Source organism: Callionymus lyra, chromosome 5 (assembly GCF_982586985.1).
Source record: "Callionymus lyra chromosome 5, fCalLyr1.hap1.1, whole genome shotgun sequence".
Lineage (NCBI taxonomy): Eukaryota > Metazoa > Chordata > Actinopteri > Syngnathiformes > Callionymidae > Callionymus > Callionymus lyra.
This window is the reverse complement of record NC_141822.1, coordinates 6,197,048-6,218,020: the sequence shown is the minus strand read 5'-3', so window position 1 is coordinate 6,218,020 and position 20,973 is coordinate 6,197,048. Positions and strand designations below refer to the sequence as shown.

Sequence of the window (20,973 nt, the reverse complement as noted above, 5' to 3'; positions counted from 1 at the left end):
GTACTGGACAATACTACACATATATACTTGTTACTACACTATCGCAACAGCAGAGCCAAGTACTGCACAATAATACAAATATATACTTGTTACAACACTATATATTGCAATTCATTGTATCGTTGTGTGTGTGTGTGTGTGTGTGTGTGTTTGTGTGTTAGAATCAAGGTGTGTCTTTGTCGTGAACAACAGGTGGTTTCAAGGAAGTTTAATAATATGTGAATCAACAGGTTGGAGCAGATCGTGGCAGAGACATGTGACTGAGACTATAAAAGAGTTCACCTGTGAAGGGAATGTTTCAGTCGCAGAGACATGGAGACTAGAGTTGATCTGTTGTCTTGTTCCATCTGTCTGGATCTACTGAAGGATCCAGTCTCTCTTGAATGTGGACACAACTACTGTAAGACCTGTGTTGAAGGTCACTGGCAGGACAAGAACATTTACGAGTGTCCTCAGTGCAGATGGAGCTTCAGCGAGAGACCTGTCCTCCAGAAGAACACTGTGTTAGCAGAGTTAGTGGAGGAGCTGAAGAAGACTGGAGCAGCTGAGGACCTCTGCTCTGCTGGACCTGAAGATGTGACCTGTGACGTCTGCACTGGGAGGAAGATGAAAGCCCTCAAGTCCTGTCTGGTGTGTCTGGTCTCCTACTGTCAGGAACATCTTCAGCCTCATCGAGAAGCTCCGGCCTTCAGGAGACACAAGCTGATCCAGCCGTCCAAGCAGCTCCAGGAGATGATCTGCTCTGAACACGAGGAGGAGAAGAAGATGTTCTGTCGTTCTGATCAGCAGCTCATCTGTTCTCTCTGTGCTGTGGACCAACACAAAGATCATGACATCGTCTCGACCACAGCAGAGAGGAGGGAGAGAGAGAAAGACCTGGATCAGAGTCAAGGAAGGATCCAGCAGAAGATCCAGAAGAGAGAGAAGGAAGTGAAGCTGCTCCAGCAGGAGAAGAACATCAGAGTCTCTGCTGATGAAGCAGTGAAGGACAGTCAGGAGACCCTCGTCCAGATGATCCAGATCCTCCAGAGAAGAATGCCTGATGTGGAGCAGCAGATCAGATCTCTGCAGGAGACTGAAGACGCTCGAGTCCGAGGACTTGAGGAGCAGCTGGAGCAGGAGATCTCTGAGCTCAAGAAGAAAGAGGCTGAGCTGCAGCAGCTGTCACTCACCGACAGTCACACCATCTTCCTGCAGAACTGGACCTCACTCTCAGAGGTCAATGAAGACACGACCTCACTCTCAGAGGTCAGTGAAGACACAACCTCACTCTCAGAGGTCAGTGAAGACACGACCTCCTCCACGACCCTTGAGCAAACTCACCGTCGCTTTGAGAAAGTATCAGCAGCCGTGTCAGCCTCCAGAGACCAAGTCAAGGACCTTCTGAGAGACATGTGGACCGACATCTCCATGATGTTCCTTCCAGAGACCAGAGAGCAGTTCCTCACACACTCACAGGACATCACTCTGGATCCAAACACTGCACAGTCAAGGTTGATGTTGTCTGAAGGAAACAAGAAAGTGACAATCATGAGAAAACGTCAGCCTTGTCCTCGTCATCCAGACAGATTCAAAAGTTATCGTCAAGTCTTGAGTCAAGAGTCTCTGACTGGACGTTGTTACTGGGAGGTGAAGAGAACAGAAGATGTTGCAGCTGCAGTTTCATACAAGAACATCAGAAGATCAGGAAAAGAAAGTTTATTTGGATGTAATGACAAATCTTGGAGTTTATATAGTAACGACTCTGGTTGTTCATTTATACACAACAACATCGAAACTAAAGTCTCCAGTGTCGGACCCTCCACAGTGGGGGTGTACCTGGATCACTCTGCAGGTCTTCTGTCCTTCTACAGCGTCTCTGAGACCATGACTCTCCTCCACAGAGTCCAGACCAGCTTCACTCAACCTCTTCATGCTGGAGTCATAGCTCCGTCCTCGTGTGAGTTTGTGAAGCTGAAGTAGACGACAGTGAGATTGTGAGTCTCCAGGAGTGACATCATCACGTGAAGCTTCAATGTTTGGATGAACGTCTCTGAGAACGTTTGTCGTTTGTGCCGCAGTGAAGACACAGTGACGTCATGTGACTGGATTAGAACCTCTGTGATTGGATTGTTACTGATGATGACGAGTCTTCTTTAAATCTTCTTTAATAAACACCTTCATGATCCGGTGATGATAGCAGCAGTCGTTACTCAAGTACTCCACAGTACTACAAATATATCCTGGTTACTACAGTATCTCATTGGATGTTATGGTTGCCTCTGTATCGTGATACGTATCATCAGATTCTTGACAATACACACACTTACACAGCCAGTCGTCCACGAGGAGTCAGAAAGAAGAAGAATTGATGTACATTTTGTTTTGATTCAATATTACAGTGTGAAAGGTATTTTATTTTGTGAAAAAAATATTTTCTCCAAAGAAGTAAAGTGATGAAAATGAGTTCAACACAAACTCTATATCTTGTATCAGAGAAACCAGATCCTTCTGATTCAGTGTTATGTTGAGTTATGCTGTATTTTAAAAATGTACATATAGAAACATTGATTTTTATTCACTCAAATCTCGTCTTAAAACACACTTTTATTCTCTTTTAACACAGCATAAGACTCTGAGCTGTTTTTAGTGCTTTTGACTTGTTTTATTTGATATTGTTTTAATTTTGTGTGTTTTAACTGCTTTCTTAGCACTTTCATGTCATTGTACAACACTTTGTATCGACTGTTGTTGTTTTTAAAGTGTTTTATCAATAAACTTGATTGATTGATTGATTGGTTATTTTTTCTTTTTGAAATGTTAATCTAAATCAATGAATTATCTTTTTGAATTATTTATTTTAAAAAAATAAATATATAGATTATATATATATATATATTACACATTGAGTTCAATATTCTAATTCCAATAATTCAAAAACAAATTTTCTAACTGCAATATAATTTTATATTTTTTTTGGTAAAACTGTGCGAACATCTTTATATTTACTTTCTTACACCTCTGTGTCTAAGATCAGAATCAAAACAAATTTTATTGTTGTAAACACAACAGTGGATATTATGTGGTGACAACAAAAAATTAGAAATTAATAATAAATAAATAAATTATTACAAATAACACAAAATTAGTGCAACAGTCCTTACTTTCCATTTTGCACATTTTCTGCGCTATAAACGTAATTCAATTTTTATTTATGTTTAATGTTGTTGTTTTTTTTACCGTTGGTGGAACAATTCACTATCAATTGAAATAATATACTAAATAAACAATTTCCCGAGGTATCAATAAAATTCTACCTTACCTCAATGATAATTCTGGTTCTGATATATAAACATGTTTTTATACAGAATATAAGTCTTAATTAAGAAGGATAAATACATTACATTATTTTGTCCATACTGAGGTACTTTATAAACTTCGATTTTACCACTATTATACTATTATGCTTGTCCGGATATTATGCTTATATCACTAAAGATATGTCTCAAGCATCGCGGATCTATGCCTCTCTCAAAACCCAACCCTAACGTCCCTGTCGTGAGAGGTGGAAACAGGTAAAGCTGGCCAATAGGGCAATGGTAAAACTCATGGGCCAATCACCCGTGAAGTGGATTCAACTGATTACAGAAACATTGATGAAGAAAAAGAAACCCCACAACCTAGGAGATGAAGACTTTTCGGGCATGCAAGCTAAAGAGAAAATGAAGACGCACACTGAAAACCATATGGATTAGGTGCGTCGGAATCTTCTATCCCCTAGGCAACCTACCAACATCGCAACCTGGAACATCAGGACCATGTTCACAGCAGGGAAGACGACAGTCATTGCAGAGGAGATGAGGAGATACAGGGTTTCTATCCTCGGCCTATGCGAAACCAGATGGCTCCACTCAGGAGAAGTCAAATTGGCCAATGGTGACTCCATACTCTACTCTGGACACGCAGATGAAAAAGCACCACACACGGAGGGAGTGGCATTTATGCTCTCCAAAGAAGCACAGAGGGCCCTCATCAGCTGGGAGCCCATCAATTCAAGAATCATCACTGCAAGATTCCAAACCACCCATAAAAGAATCAACCTTCAAATCATACAGTGCTATGCACCCACCAACAATACTGATGAGGAACTAAAGGACAACTTCTAAAACCAGTTACAACATCTACTCCAGACCAGAAAAGAAAAATACCTTCTCTTACTCATGGGCAACATGAATGCGAAGGTGGGAAATAACAACAATGGATACGAACTGGCTATGGGAAAGCATGGACTTGGCACCATGAACGAAAATGGGGAGAAATTTGCAGACGTATGTGCTGACAACAATCTGGTCATAGGAGGATGTACAAGTGAAGAGGGGGGCAGACGCCGGGACAGACCACCACCTACTGGCTGCAAAACTCCAACTCAAGCTAAAGCGCTGCAACAACCCCTCTGACAGCAGAACAAAATTCAACCTACAGCTCTTCCAGGACATTGGAACAACTGAACCGTATCGTATGGGGGCGTCATAGCTCAGATGGTAGAGTGGTTGCCTGCAGTCCAAAAGGTTGCAGGTTCAATCCCAGCTCCAGACAAGCTTGTGTCGTTGTGTCCCTGAGCAAGACACTTGCTCCTGATGGTAGACTTGGTGCAGGTGTGCAGCCTACTCCCATCAGTATGTGTGAATGGCTGTCAAAAGCACTACCGAATTTCCCCTCGCGGGACAAATAAGGGATTCTAAAAAAAAAAACCCAAAAAAACCACCCTACAGAACAGGTTTCAAGCCCTGCAAGAACTTCCACAATCAGTGGAAGAGTACTGGAACAGCCTGAAAAACATATGGTAGGAAACATGCCTAGAAGTGGTGGGGAAGAAGACAACGAAACACAAACCCTGGCTGTCAACAGAAACACTGAAAAGAATAGAAGAGAGGAGACAAAAAAGGACACACTAAACAAATGCAAAACCCGAGCAAGAAAGGCAGCAGCCCACACTAAGACTATGAGTTAGCAAACAAGAAGGTGAAGAAAAGTGCTAAAAATTACATTGAGGCCTTGGCACAAGAAGCACAGGAAGCAGCTGGAAAAAACAACCTCAAGGATCTCTACATGACCACCAAGAAACTGGCCGGAAAGTTCAGACAGACGAACACACAAATCCGTGATAAACAGGGACGACTCCTTACCACCAAGGAAGAACAACACCAAAGATGGACAGGGCATTTCAGGGAGCTGCTCAATAGACCATCCCCGGTCCAAGAGGTAGAGATTCTTCCAGCAGCACACTTAACATCAACTGTGCCCCCCCAACAAGATCTGAGGTAAAGAAGGCCATCAAGGCACTACGACGTGGCAAAGCAGCAGGACCAGACGACATCCCAGTGGAGGCCCTTCAGGCTGATGTTGAAACCTCAACCACCATGCTATACCAGCTGATCAAGGAAATATGGGAGGATGAGGAAAATATACCAACAGACTGGAAGGGCGGGCTTATTGCAATCATTCCTAAGAAAGGAGACCTCAGGGATTGCAATAACTACCGATGAATCATGTTGCTATCATGAACTGAGAGAAAATCAAGCTGGTTTCAGAAACGGAAGATCATGCAGTGACCAAATTGCTACCCTCAGGATCATCATCGAACAATCTATAGAATGGAACACACCTGTTTATGTCAATTTCATCGACTTCGAAAAAGCATTTGACAGTGTAGACCGAAAGCTGCTATGGGATTTAATGGCACACTACGGAATCCCCCCCAAATACATAAACATCATCAAGAATACATACCAGGACATGCAATGCCAATTGCTCCACCAGGGACAGGCACAAGAAACATTCACGGTGCTCACTGGGGTGAAACAGGGCTGCCTGCTTTCCCCTTTCCTTTTCCTCTTGTGCATTGACTGGACTATGAAGCAAGCTACCCACAATACAAATACTGGCATCCAATGGAGTCTGACAGAACAGCTAGAGGACCTCGACTTTGCGGATGACATTGCACTACTCTTACATAGCCACCAGCAGATGAAAGAGAAATCCCAACTTCTAGAAACAACAGCAGCAGGACTGGGGCTTAAAATTAACGGAGCAAAAACATCTATAAACATCGGGGACCAGACACTGGAAGAGGTCGTCAAATTTACATACCTGGGAAGTGTGATAGCAGTGGACGGTGGGACAGAGGAAGATGTGAAGTCAAGAATAGGGAAAGCAAAAACAACATTCAACATATTAAATAAGATCTGGAAAACTAAGAACATCTCACTCAATATGAAGCTCAAAATCTTCAACTCCAACGTCAGATCCGTACTGTTGTATGGATCAGAAACTTGGAAGACCACCAATGCCATCACCAATAAACTACAGACTTTCATCAACCACTGCCTAAGACGTATCCTCAGAATCTTCTGGCCAAACCGTATCAGTAACATCAACCTGTGGGAACGCACCAATCAAGAGCCAATAGAGATACAGCTGATAAGGAGAAAGTGGAGCTGGATAGGTCACACACTAAGAAAAAGCAAAACGGCAATAACCAAACAGGCACCATAGAACCCACAAGGCAAACGGATCAGAGGGAGGCCCAAAAACACCTGGAGGAGGAGCACAGAGCTAGATGTGAAAAAGAAGGGACTGATGTGGAAACAGCTGGAGAGGATGGCACAAGACAGACGGGGGTGGAAACTATTCATCAATGGCCTATGTTCCGAAAGGAATACAAAGGCCTAAGTAAGAAAGTAAAGTATCACGGATCTATGATCGTGATACTCTTTTCAGCATCAGAGAGTCGATGGAAGACTTCACTCTCGACAGTTACCAACGTTCCGTGAGTCGGTTTCCTCTTATGCTTCTCATCGACTCGGACTCTGTGGAATATCGGTTGATCTCTCGGGTACCCGGCGATTTCCACAAGAGACCGAGAAGGTCTGGAGTACAGGTCAGGATGAGACACGCAGTCGCGATCGCTCGGACGAACTCTGACGTCATCGGACGTCATCGATGTTTGATCAACGTTCCTCTCACTGAAGGGTGTGACGACACGTCAGCGCTGCCGCCTGCCCAGACCTCAACAAAGGTGGTAAGATTTTTTCATTTCCTCTATTTAATTCAGCTTTTACAAGAGGGTTGAATCGCTTCCATGATTCTCAAAATGAAATCTACTGAATCATAAGGGTGTAAATATGGATTCACTTAAATATCCTGATATTTCTTTCACTTTATCCAACGACACTGTATCCATGAATACATATTTAAAAAAGGACACTTGTTTACTGTTAAATTTTCCTTTTATTTTTGGCATTTTTTAAATGTTCTTGTCCTGCCAGTGAACGTGAAAATCAATTTTGTTTTATTGATTTCTGATTTTATAATGGATTTTAATTAGTTAATAAAGTTTTGGTTCTTTGATTTAGATTTTTTTTTTCTCTTTCTTCCTCTTTCATAGTTTAATTTTTTTAATTTTTTGTTTTTGTTCTTGCTTCTCTACCTATTATTTTAAGCATTAATATTATTATTAGTATTAATATGTTCTATTAATTTATTGACCTCCTCTTTTCAAGAAGAAGTAACTTTTACTGCAGGTGACAAGTTAAAGCTCCAGGGAAGAAAATCATATTTTCTCTGTTTTTAACTTAATAGTAAATCTTATGAGTTACTCACATCAAAGATTTTCTGAGAATTCCCAATAAAAAGAGTAGTTCAACAAAGTGCTCTCATTGAGCTTCAGATACAGCTAATTAAGATTCAACTTAAAGACTTTAAAGAGCTTCTCTAAAAAGAGAGATGATGATAGTTTTGAGGCTCCTATCATAGCTCCCTATTGGCTGGAGTGCATGGGTGTGGCAGGAGAAGAGGACGAGGGGATGGAAACAAACAAAGAATTGTATCACTCACTGGCACATCTTTGGCTTTCACGCCCTCTGGAAATTTGGTCCAGTTCCCAGATGGTGACACAAACTATTGCTGTGATTACTCTGAGCTGTACAAACAAGAACTCAACCTCGTCCAACTCTCCACCAAGAATGAAGTCTTGCCTGCTCCAGAGAGGGAGGCAGCTGTACTGGTTCAACGTGATTGAACCACCTGATGGTTTCTATGAACCTGAAAGTACTTTTGAGACCTGGAAATAGTTGATTATGCTGCTGCGTTCCTATGAACCACCTGTAATTTACAACCACAACATATCGATCTGGGGAGGGGTCGGTTCATCGAAAACAAAACCCTAACAATGATCAGTTTATTTGCACTGATAATATCACAATGTGGACACAATATGTAATATGTCAACATTAAAATAACACACTTCATTATTATGGTCGAGAATTTAGAATATTGGAAAAGCCATCATTTGGATTCAATAGGGTTTAATAATTTTAAAAGATGAAATATATATACACATCACCAGGGAACCAAAGTGACTTCTGAGTCGGAGATATTGGGATCATGGCTGCGTGTTTTGAGCCGTGGATATAAAACCAAGAGGTCACATGGTCAAGCTTGACTTTACTGGTCACTCGGTGCAGCTTCCATGATTCTCAAAATGAAATCTACTAAATCATAAGGGTGTAAATATGGATTCACTTAAATATCCTGATATTTCTTTCACGATACCCAACGACACTGTATCCATGTATACATATTAAAAAAAGACACTCGTTCATTGTTAAATTTTCCTTTTATTTTTGGCATTTTTTAAATGATAGTTATTTTACGCTTTATTACGGTGCGTTTAAAATCAAGTCATTCTTGTGAACATTCAAATGATCAGAATGTTTTTCATTTTACTGGCACTAGATGGCAGCAGTCAGTACGTCGTCTGTATCTAAAGAAACGATGAGGTCCCAGTTACTGAGGACGAGAGGATACAGTGACATCAGCAGCTTTTATAGGTGATGTTTTAACATATTTTGGTTTGAAAAAAAATGCTGGACACTACTACACATTTATCCTTGTTACTACACTATCACAACACCAGAGTCAAGTACTTGACAATACTACATATATATCCTTGTAACTACACTATCACAACACCAGAGTCAAGTACTCGACAATACTACACATATATCCTTGTTACTACACTATCACAACACCAGAGTCAAGTACTGGACAATACTACACATATATACTTGTTACTACAGTATCACAACACCAGAGCCAAGTACTCCACAATACTCCACATATATCCTTGTTACTACAGTATCACAACACCAGAGCCAAGTACTGGACAATACTACACATATATACTTGTTACTACACTATCGCAACACCAGAGCCAAGTACTCCACAATACTACACATATATCCTTCTTACTACACTATCGCAACACCAGAGCCAAGTACTGGACAATACTACACATATATCCTTGTTACTACACTATCACAACACCAGAGTCAAGTACTCGACAATACTACACATATATACTTGTTACTACACTATCGCAACACCAAATCCAAGTACTGGACAATACTACACATATATCCTTGTTACTACACTATCACAACACCAGAGTCAAGTACTGGACAATACTACACATATATACTTGTTTCTACAGTATCACACACCAGAGTCAAGTACTTGATAATAGTACATATATATCCTTGTTACTACACTATCACAACACTAGAGTCAAGTACTCGACAATACTACACATATATCCTTGTTACTACACTATCACAACACCAGAGTGAAGTACTCGACAATACTACACATATATCCTTGTTACTACAGTATCACAACACCAGAGCCAAGTACTTGACAATACTACACATATATCCTTGTTACTACACTATCACAACACCAGAGCCAAGTACTGCACAATAATACAAATAAATAAATATATAGATTATACATATATATTTTTCACATTGAGTTCAATCCAATAATTCAAAAACACATTCTCTAACTGCAATATATTTTTAAACTTTGATGTGATGATAATCATGATGATGATGATGATGATCATTCTCTCTGTGAATGATCAACACACTGTGGTGTGTTCAGAGGATGATGTTGTAAACTGTGACTCTGCCTCGTCCACCTCTACACTCTTCCAACAGTAGAGGGAGCCAGAAACAAACATGTCATAACTACTGTACTGGTGCTTTAACAATATGTTCCGTTACTATGAATCAGAAACAGAAAACTATAATAGCTATAACTATAAACTAAAATAACTAAAATGTTGGTGTAATAGGATATCAAAAGAGTACTGAGGTACTTGATCAACTTCGATTTTACCACTATTATACTATTATACTTGTCAGGATATTATGCTCATATCACTAAAGATATGTCTCAAGCATCACGGATCTATGATCGTGATGCTCTTTTCAACATCAGAGAGTCGAGAATACTTCACTCTCGACAGTTACCAACGTCACTTGAATCAGTTTCCTCCATCGCTTCTCATCGACTTGGACTGTGGAATATCGGTTGGTCTCTCGGGTACCCGGCGATTTCCACAAGAGCCCGAGAAGGAGATCCGGAGTACAGGTCAGGATGAGACCCGCCATCGCGATCGCTCGGACGAACTCTGACGAACTCTGACGTCATCGATGCTTGATCAACGTTCCTCTCACTGAAGAGTGTGACGACACGTCAGCGCTGACATCTGCCCAGACCTCAGCAGCGGTCACCTACGTGATCTTTTTACAATAGTTAATTTGGATTTATTATGTCAGTCTGAGACTTGGCAGAGAGAGGAAGAGTTTTTTCATCTGAACGAACTCTGTCCAGTAGGGTTCGCTGTCCTGGGGAAGCCTCGCCTCTCTGGTCGTGGGGGAGGTCTTGCTACAGTTTATAGGGAGAGTTGTTCTTGCAAAGTAAATCAGACACAGGAATTCACTTCTTTTGAATCTCAGATGATCTTGGTTGGTTCTACAAGACCTTTCTATTGTGTGTCAATCTACCGTCCGCCTGGTCCTGCGGCAGTGTTCTTGAAAGACTTTAGTGACTTCTTATCTTCCATTATTCAAATGGAATCTGTCCTTATTCTTGGAGACTTTAATCTTCATGTTGATGACGTCACATCTTGTTCTGCTAAATAACTTTTAACTTTAACAGAAGCCTTTAATTTTGAGCAACATGTTTCTGAACCCACTCATCAAAAAGGCATCACATTTTAGACTTAGTTTTTACTCTTGGCCTGGAAATTTCTAATGTATCTGTACATGATGTCCATCTGAGTGATCATTCTCTTGTCTTGTTTAACCTGGACTTCATCCCTGAACCTAAGGCTTTGAAAGTTAGGTCTCAGAGGCGTGTCATCTCAGCCGATACTGCAGACAGTTTTTCTGCTATGTTTGACCGTCTTTCCTTTGATGACTGTCCAGATGTGGACAGTTTGATTCACTGTTACACTGATCATTGTGTTGAAATACTGGATCAAGTGGCACCTGTTAAATCGAACTTGAAAATTCAGAAAAAACAGTGCCATTGGACAAATGAAGATCTCCTGAGTCTGAAGAGACTTTGTCGAAAGACTGAGCGTCTCTGGAAGTCCACTAAACTTGAGGTGGACAGACTTCACCTCAGGGATCTGATGACTTCTTACAATGAGATGGTAGAAACTGCTAGATCTGATTACATCAGAAAACTGGTAGCAGCAAATAGGAAAAACCCCAAAGTTTTGTTTGACACGATTAATTCTCTCGTGTCTCCTGCTCCTCAAATCACGCCTGTCTTCTGTGAAGCTGACAGCAATGCATTGTTGAGATTTTTCATTGACAAAATTAAATTGATCAAAGAGAAAATCTCTCCCCCTTTGTTTGGAACCCCTACTGTCTCTGAGCCCCTCTCCTCCTCTTGGTCCTCCTTCACTGCTGTATCTTTGGGTGATATTTCGGCACTAGTGAACAAGATGAAACTCTCCTCTTGCTCAGATGACGTCCTTCCGTGTAAGCTTTTTATCAAAGTATTTGATGTAATTGGCCCCTGGGTTACCAATATGGTGAACCTCTCCCTTTCCACAGGGGTTTTTGCCAATGCATTTAAACATGCCATTGTGGAGCCTCTGCTCAAAAAACCAGGCTTAGACCCAACTGACCTCAGTAATTTCAGGCCTATTTCTAAGCTCCCTTTTTTGTCCAAGATCTTGGAGAAGGTGGTGTCTGAGCAGCTGTCTTTGTTCCTGGATCAGAGCGACATCCATGAGAAGTTTCAGTCTGGCTTCCGTAAACATCACTCTACGGAGACAGCTTTATTGAAAGTGTCCAGTGACATCATGATGTCGGCTGACTCTGGTAAATTCACTGTTCTGGTTCTCTTGGATCTGTCCTCAGCCTTTGCCACAGTTGATCACCATATCCTGCTGAGAAGACTGAGGGATGAAGTGGGACTGTCTGGGTCTGTGTTAGAATGGTTCTCATCTTACCTTTCTGGGCACAGTTTTAGTGTATCTGCCAATCAAATGAGGTCTGAATCGGCAGATCTGTTGTGTGGAGTCCCTCAAGGTTCTGTTCTGGGTCCTTTATTGTTTTTGCTGTACTTGATTCCCCTCGGTAAAATCATTCAGAGATTTCCAGATGTTTCTTATCACATTTTTGCTGATGACATCCAGCTCTACTGCTCTTTTGATCCAACTGAGCCCCAGAGGCTGAACAGCTTAGTCAATTGTTTGCTAGAAATCAAACAATGGCTGAGTGAAAACACTCTACAGCTAAATGTGGACAAAAGTGAAACACTGGTGATTGCTCCTGATGATAAGATTCCAGGGTTGAGTCAGTACTTGGGTGACTTAGGTCAGTCTGTCAAACTGAGCCTGAGAAACCTGGGTGTTGTATTTGATAAAGACATGTCTCTTTTTCGACATTGCAGAAAACTGACAAGAAACTGTTTCCTTCAACTGAGAAAAATCTCTAAACTTAGCAAAATGTTGGAACATGATCTGGAGCTTGTAATCCATGCGTTTGTTTCTTCTCGTCTGGACTATTGTAACAGTTTGTTTTCATGTCTTAACAAGAAGGAGCTGTCTCGCCTGCAGTTGATTCAGAACTCTGCAGCGAGAATTCTAACCGGCTCAAGTAGAAGAACTCACATTTCTCCGATCCTTAAAACTCTTCACTGGCTTCCATTTTCTTTCAGGATCAACTTTAAAATTCTGGTTCTTACTTTCAGAGCTATTCATGGTCAGGCTCCTCCTTACATCACTGATCTGATCCAGCCTTACACCCCAGTTCGGGCTCTGAGGTCTGTGGATCAGAATCTACTTATGGTTTCACGCGCACGGCTCAGGACCAGAGGAGAGAAGAAATCTTTTCAGGCTGTTGCTCCTAAGCTTTGGAACGATCTTCCTCTCTCTTTGCGCTTGATGGAGTCTACTGACTCCTTTAAGAAACATCTTAAGACGTTTCTTTTTGTTCAGGCTTTTCCTTGAATTTCTCGAACTCCTGTGTTGTTCTCAGTATTATCTTGATCTTTAAAGTATGTACTTTTCCGAGTATTGTTTTGATTGTTTAAGCGCTTTGTGACCCTGGTCTCGAAAAGCGCTATATAAATAAATATTACTTACTTACTTCTTATCTTCCATTATTCAAATGGAATCTGTTCTTATTCTTGGAGACTTTAATCTTCATGTTGATGACGTCACATCTTGCTCTGCTAAAGAACTTTTAACTTTAACAGAAGCCTTTAATTTTGAGCAACATGTTTCTGAACCCACTCATCAAAAAGGCATCACATTTAGTTTTTACTCTTGGCCTGGACATTTCTAATGTATCTGTACATGATGTCCATCTGAGTGATCATTCTCTTGTCTAGTTTAACCTGGACTTCATCCCTGAACCTAAGCCTTTGAAAGTTAGGTCTCAGAGACATGTCATCTCAGCTGGTACTGCTGACAGTTTTTCTGCTATGTTTGACCCTCTTTCCTTTGATGACTGCCTTAACGTGGACGGTTGGATTCACTGTTTTACTACTCATTGTGTTGAAATATTGGATCAAGTGGCACCTGTTAAATCGAACTTAAAATTCAGAAGAAACAGTGCCCTTGAAAAAACGAAGATCTCCTGAGTCTGAAGAGAGTTTGTCGAAAGACTGAGTGTCTCTGGAAGTCCACTAAACTTAAGGTGCACAGACTTCACCTCAGGGATCTGATGTCTTCTTACAATGTGATGTTGGAAACTGCTAGATCTGATTACATCAGAAAACTCGTAGCAGCAAATAAGAAAAGTGTTGTTTGACGCGATTAATTCTCTCGTGTCTCCTGCTCCTGAAATCACGCCTGTCTTCTGTGAAGCTGACAGCAATGCATTTGTAACGCTGCTGGCTGGCTCGCCACTTGTGACGCTTAAGGGCTAGGATCTTTTGTGTAGGTTCGATACAGGAGCCCAGGGGATTGAACAAGAGACAGTCGACATAAGGTTGAAAAAATATATATTTTAAATTAACAGAGGTAAATTTCAGACACAGGTAAATCAAAATACAATTTCCAATGTCATAAACAAAACCAAAACGTTCAACTCTTTTCTCTTTTTGTCTAAGAGTCCAGTTCATAAATGTCCATAATCCAATTGAGGGAGGAAAGAGGGTTCTGTCCCAGGTTCAGGGGAAGAGAAAAAAAAAGTACTCCTACCGCGATGTAGCGGGGGTTGGGCTGCTCGCCATCATTTCATCTCTGTGAAATGAAAAGTCATCAAAGGGAGAGAAACAAAAAACCTGACCGATGAGTAGCGTGAACGGATAAGGTAACGAAAGCCGCTGCAGTACAGTGATCTCGATTTCTGATCAAGTCTTTAAAGTCCGCGTCAAGGAGTTTTTTTAAAGTCCGCGACAAGGAATTCTTTAAAGTCCGCATCAAAGAGTTTTTTAAAGTCGGCGGCAACAGCGTGTGGGGGCTGCTACCGGCAACCACAAGAAGTGGAAGTGACGTGGGGGAGGAACTTGGCCCGCTAAAGTAAGAGCCGGACCGGAAGTGGATTGTTTTTATCTATATGTGGGTTACACATTGTTGAGATTTTTCATTAAGAAAATTAAATTGATCAAAGAGAAAATCTCTCCCTCTTTGTTTGGAACCCCTGCTGTCTCTGAGCCTGTCTCCTCCTCTTGGTCTTCCTTCAGTGCTGTATCTGTCATATTTCGGCAGTAGTGAACTTGGTTATTATTATAACTTTTGAGTTTCAAGTTATTACATTTGATTTTATTGTTATTGTTTTTATTATTAATAACTTTATTGACTTTTTTGTTTAATTGATTTTTGATTTTATTATGGATTTTAATTAGTTAATAAAGTTTTGGTTCTTTGATTTAGATTTTTTTTTCTCTTTCTTCCTCTTTCATAGTTTCATTTTTTTAATTATTTGTTTTTGTTCTTGCTTCTCTACCTATTATTTTAAGCATTAATATTATTATTATTATTATTAATATGTTCTATTAATTTATTGACCTCCTCTTTTCAAGAAGAAGTAACTTTTACTGCAGGTGACAAGTTAAAGCTCCTGACAGGGAAGAAAATTATATTTTCTCTGTTTTTAACTTAATGGTAAATCTTATGAGTTACTCTAATCAAAGATTTTCTGAGAATTCCCAATAAAAAGAATAGTTCAACAAAGTGCTTTCATTGAGCTCCTGATACAGCTAATTAAGATTCAACTTAAAGACTTTAAAGAGTTTCTCTAAAAAGAGAAATGATGATAGTTTTGTGGCTCCTATCATAGCTCCCTATTGGCTGGAGTGCATGGGTCTGGCAGGAGAAGAGGACGAGGGGATGGAAACAAACAAAGAATTGTATCACTCACTGGCACATCTTTGGCTTTCACGCCCTCTGGAAATTTGGTCCAGTTCCCAGATGGTGACACAAACTATTGCTGTGATTACTCTGAGCTGTACAAACAAGAACTCAACCTCGTCCAACTCTCCACCAAGAATGAAGTCTTGCCTGCTCCAGAGAGGGAGGCAGCTGTACTGGTTCAACGTGATTGAACCACCTGATGGTTTCTATGAACCTGAAAGTACTTTTGAGACCTGGAAATAGTTGATTATGCTGCTGCGTTCCTATGAACCACCTGTAATTTACAACCACAACATATCGGTCTGGGGAGGGGTCGGTTCATCGAAACAAAACCCTAACAATGATCAGTTTATTTGCACGTATAATATCACAATGTGGACACAATATGTAATATGTCAACATTTAATAAAACACTTCATTATTATGGTCGAGAATTTAGAATATTGGAAAAGCCCTAATTTGGATTCAATAGGGTTTAATAAATGGTGATAAAAGATGAAATATATATACACATCACCAGGGAACCAAAGTGACTTCTGAGTCGGAGATATTGGGATCATGGCTGCGTGTTTTGAGCCGTGGATATAAAACCAAGAGGTCACATGGTCAAGCTTGACTTTACTGGTCACTCGGTGCAGCTTCCATGATTCTCAAAATGAAATCTACTAAATCATAAGGGTGTAAATATGGATTCACTTAAATATCCTGATATTTCTTTCACGATACCCAACGACACTGTATCCATGTATACATATTAAAAAAGACGCTTGTTTATTGTTAAATTTTCCTTTTATTTTTTCCATTTTTTAAATGATAGTTATTTTACGCTTTATTACGGTGCGTTTAAAATCAAGTAATTCTTGTGAACATTCAAATTATCAGAACGTTTTTCATTTAACTGGCACTAGATGGCAGCAGTCATTATGTCGTCTGTATCTAAAGAAACAATGAGGTCCCAGTGACTGAGGACGAGAGGATACAGTGACATCAGCAGCTTTTATAGGTGATGTTTTAACATATTTTGGTTTGAAAACAAATAAAAGCAGTTACGACTTTGTCAAGAGTCATGTGGTCTGTAAATACTACAACACCAGAGTCAAGTACTGGACAATAATACACATATATACTTGTTACTACACTATCGCAACACCAGAGCCAAGTACTCCACAATACTACACATATATCCTTGTTACTACACTATCACAACACCAGAGTCAAGTACTGGACAATACTACACATATATACTTGTTACTACACTATCACAACACCAGAGTCAAGTACTTGACAATACTACACATATATACTTGTTACTACACTATCACAACACCAGAGTCAAGTGTTTGACAATACTACACATATATACTTGTTACCACAGTATCACACACCAGAGTCAAGTACTTGATAATACTACATATATATCCTTGTTACCACACTATCACAACACCAGAGTCAAGTACTCGACAATACTACACATATATCCTTGTTATTACACTATCACAACACTAGAGTCAAGTACTCGACAATACTACACATACATCCTTGTTACTACACCATCGCAACACCAGAGCCAAGTACTCCACAATACTACACATATATCCTTGTTACTACAGTATCACAACACCAGAGCCAAGTACTCCACAATACTACACATATATACTTGTTAGTACACTATCGCAACACCAGAGCCAAGTACTCCACAATACTACACATATATCCTTGTTACTACACTATCACAACACCAGAGTCAAGTACTCCACAATACTACACATATATCCTTGTTACTACACTATCCCACCACCAGAGCCAAGTACTCCACAATACTACACATATATCCTTGTTACTACAGTATCACAACACCAGAGCCAAGTACTGGACAATACTACACATATATACTTGTTACTACACTATCACAACACCAGAGTCAAGTATTTGACAATACTGCACATAAATACTTGTTACCACAGTATCACACACCAGAGTCAAGTACTTGATAATACTACATATATATCCTTGTTACCACACTATCACAACACCAGAGTCAAGTACTCGACAATACTACACATATATCCTTGTTACTACACTATCACAACACTAGAGTCAAGTACTCGACAATACTACACATACATCCTTGTTACTACACCATCGCAACACCAGAGCCAAGTACTCCACAATACTACACATATATCCTTGTTACTACAGTATCACAACACCAGAGCCAAGTACTCCACAATACTACACATATATCCTTGTTACTACACTATCACAACACCAGAGTCAAGTACTCGACAATACTACACATATATCCTTGTTACTACACTATCACAAAACCGGAGTCAAGTACTCGACAATACTACACATATATCCTTGTTACTACACTATTGCACCACCAGAGCCAAGTACTCCACAATACTACACATATATCCTTGTTACTACAGTATCACAACACCAGAGCCAAGTACTGGACAATACTACACATATATACTTGTTACTACACTATCGCAACAGCAGAGCCAAGTACTGCACAATAATACAAATATATACTTGTTACAACACTATCTCTATATATTGCAATTCATTGTATCGTTGTGTGTGTGTGTGTGTGTGTGTGTGTGTGTTTGTGTGTTAGAATCAAGGTGTGTCTTTGTCGTGAACAACAGGTGGTTTCAAGGAAGTTTAATAATATGTGAATCAACAGGTTGGAGCAGATCGTGGCAGAGACATGTGACTGAGACTATAAAAGAGTTCACCTATGAAGGGAATGTTTCAGTCGCAGAGACATGGAGACTAGAGTTGATTTGTTGTCTTGTTCCATCTGTCTGGAACTACTGAAGGATCCAGTCTCTCTTGAATGTGGACACAACTACTGTAAGACCTGTGTTGAAGGTCACTGGCAGGACAAGAACATTTACGAGTGTCCTCAGTGCAGATGGAGCTTCAGCGAGAGACCTGTCCTCCAGAAGAACACTGTGTTAGCAGAGTTAGTGGAGGAGCTGAAGAAGACTGGAGCAGCTGAGGACCTCTGCTCTGCTGGACCTGAAGATGTGACCTGTGACGTCTGCACTGGGAGGAAGATGAAAGCCCTCAAGTCCTGTCTGGTGTGTCTGGTCTCCTACTGTCAGGAACATCTTCAGCCTCATCGAGAAGCTCCGGCCTTCAGGAGACACAAGCTGATCCAGCCGTCCAAGCAGCTCCAGGAGATGATCTGCTCTGAACACGAGGAGGAGAAGAAGATGTTCTGTCGTTCTGATCAGCAGCTCATCTGTTCTCTCTGTGCTGTGGACCAACACAAAGATCATGACATCGTCTCGACCACAGCAGAGAGGAGGGAGAGAGAGAAAGACCTGGATCAGAGTCAAGGAAGGATCCAGCAGAAGATCCAGAAGAGAGAGAAGGAAGTGAAGCTGCTCCAGCAGGAGAAGAACATCAGAGTCTCTGCTGATGAAGCAGTGAAGGACAGTCAGACGACCCTCGTCCAGATGATCCAGATCCTCCAGAGAAGAATGTCTGATGTGGAGCAGCAGATCAGATCTCTGCAGGAGACTGAAGCCGCTCGAGTCCGAGGACGTCAGGAGCAGCTGGAGCAGGAGATCTCTGAGCTGAAGAAGAAAGAGGCTGAGCTGCAGCAGCTGTCACTCACCGACAGTCACACCATCTTCCTGCAGAACTGGACCTCACTCTCAGAGGTCAGTGAAGACACAACCTCACTCTCAGAGGTCAGTGAAGACACGACCTCCTCCACGACCCTTGAGCAAACTCACCGTCGCTTTGAGGAAGTATCAGCAGCCGTGTCAGCCTGCAGAGACCAAGTCAAGGACCTTCTGAGAGACATGTGGACCGACATCTCCATGATGTTCCTTCCAGAGACCAGAGAGCAGTTCCTCACACACTCACAGGACATCACTCTGGATCCAAACACTGCACAGTCAAGGTTGATGTTGTCTGAAGGAAACAAGAAAGTGACAATCATGAGAAAACGTCAGCCTTGTCCTCGTCATCCAGACAGATTCAAAAGTTATCGTCAAGTCTTGAGTCAAGAGTCTCTGACTGGACGTTGTTACTGGGAGGTGAAGAGAACAGAAGATGTTGCAGCTGCAGTTTCATACAAGAACATCAGAAGATCAGGAAAAGAAAGTTTATTTGGATGTAATGACAAATCTTGGAGTTTATATAGTAACGACTCTGGTTGTTCATTTATACACAACAACATCGAAACTAAAGTCTCCAGTGTCGGACCCTCCACAGTGGGGGTGTACCTGGATCACTCTGCAGGTCTTCTGTCCTTCTACAGCGTCTCTGAGACCATGACTCTCCTCCACAGAGTCCAGACCAGCTTCACTCAACCTCTTCATGCTGGAGTCATAGCTCCGTCCTCGTGTGAGTTTGTGAAGCTGAAGTAGACGACAGTGAGATTGTGAGTCTCCAGGAGTGACATCATCACATGAAGCTTCAATGTTTGGATGAACGTCTCTGAGAACGTTTGTCGTTTGTGCCGCAGTGAAGACACAGTGACGTCATGTGACTGGATTAGAACCTCTGTGATTGGATTGTTACTGATGATGACGAGTCTTCTTTAAATCTTCTTTAATAAACACCTTCATGATCCGGTGATGATGGCAGCAGTCGTTACTCAAGTACTCCACAGTACTACAAATATATCCTGGTTACTACAGTATCTCATTGGATGTTATGGTTGCCTCTGTATCGTGATACGTATCATCAGATTCTTGACAATACACACACTTACACAGCCAGTCGTCCACGAGGAGTCAGAAAGAAGAAGAATTGATGTACATTTTGTTTTGATTCAATATTACAGTGTGAAAGGTATTTCATTTTGTGAAAAAAATATTTTCTCCAAAGAAGTAAAGTGATGAAAATGAGTTCAACACAAACTCTATATCTTGTATCAGAGAAACCAGATCCTTGGATTCAGTGTTATGTTGAGTTATGCTGTATTTTAAAAATGTACACATAGAAACATTGATTTTTATTCACTCAAATCTCGTCTTAAAAGACACTTTTATTCTCTTTTAACACAGCATGAGACTCTGAGCTGTTTTTAGTGCTTTTGACTTGTTTTATTTGATATTGTTTTAATTTTGTGTGTTTTAACTGCTTTCTTAGCACTTTCATGTCATTGTTCAACACTTTGTATCGACTGTTGTTGTTTTTAAAGTGCTTTATCAATAAACTTGATTGATTGATTGATTGGTTATTTTTTCTTTTTGAAATGTTAATCTAAATCAATGAATTATCTTTTTGAATTA

The 20,973-nt window shown here is 40.7% G+C and overlaps 2 protein-coding genes and 1 pseudogene across 2 annotated transcripts; all 3 read left to right on the top strand.

Annotated features, from left to right (window-relative positions):
* The first annotated feature begins 312 nt into the window (after positions 1-312).
* Positions 313-1,962, top strand: LOC148079149 (tripartite motif-containing protein 16-like). Its single transcript, XM_087792262.1, has 2 exons — positions 313-1,248; positions 1,315-1,962. Exons 1-2 carry the CDS (start codon positions 313-315, stop codon positions 1,960-1,962), a joined length of 1,584 nt encoding a protein of 527 aa, XP_087648388.1.
* Positions 1,963-3,501: 1,539 nt separating this feature from the next.
* On the top strand, positions 3,502-6,711 carry LOC148079148 (uncharacterized; annotated as a pseudogene).
* Positions 6,712-18,483: 11,772 nt separating this feature from the next.
* LOC148079147 (tripartite motif-containing protein 16-like) lies at positions 18,484-20,470 on the top strand. Its single transcript, XM_087792409.1, has 2 exons — positions 18,484-19,389; positions 19,420-20,470. Exons 1-2 carry the CDS (start codon positions 18,484-18,486, stop codon positions 20,101-20,103), a joined length of 1,590 nt encoding a protein of 529 aa, XP_087648535.1. The 3' UTR covers positions 20,104-20,470.
* Positions 20,471-20,973: the final 503 nt, after the last annotated feature.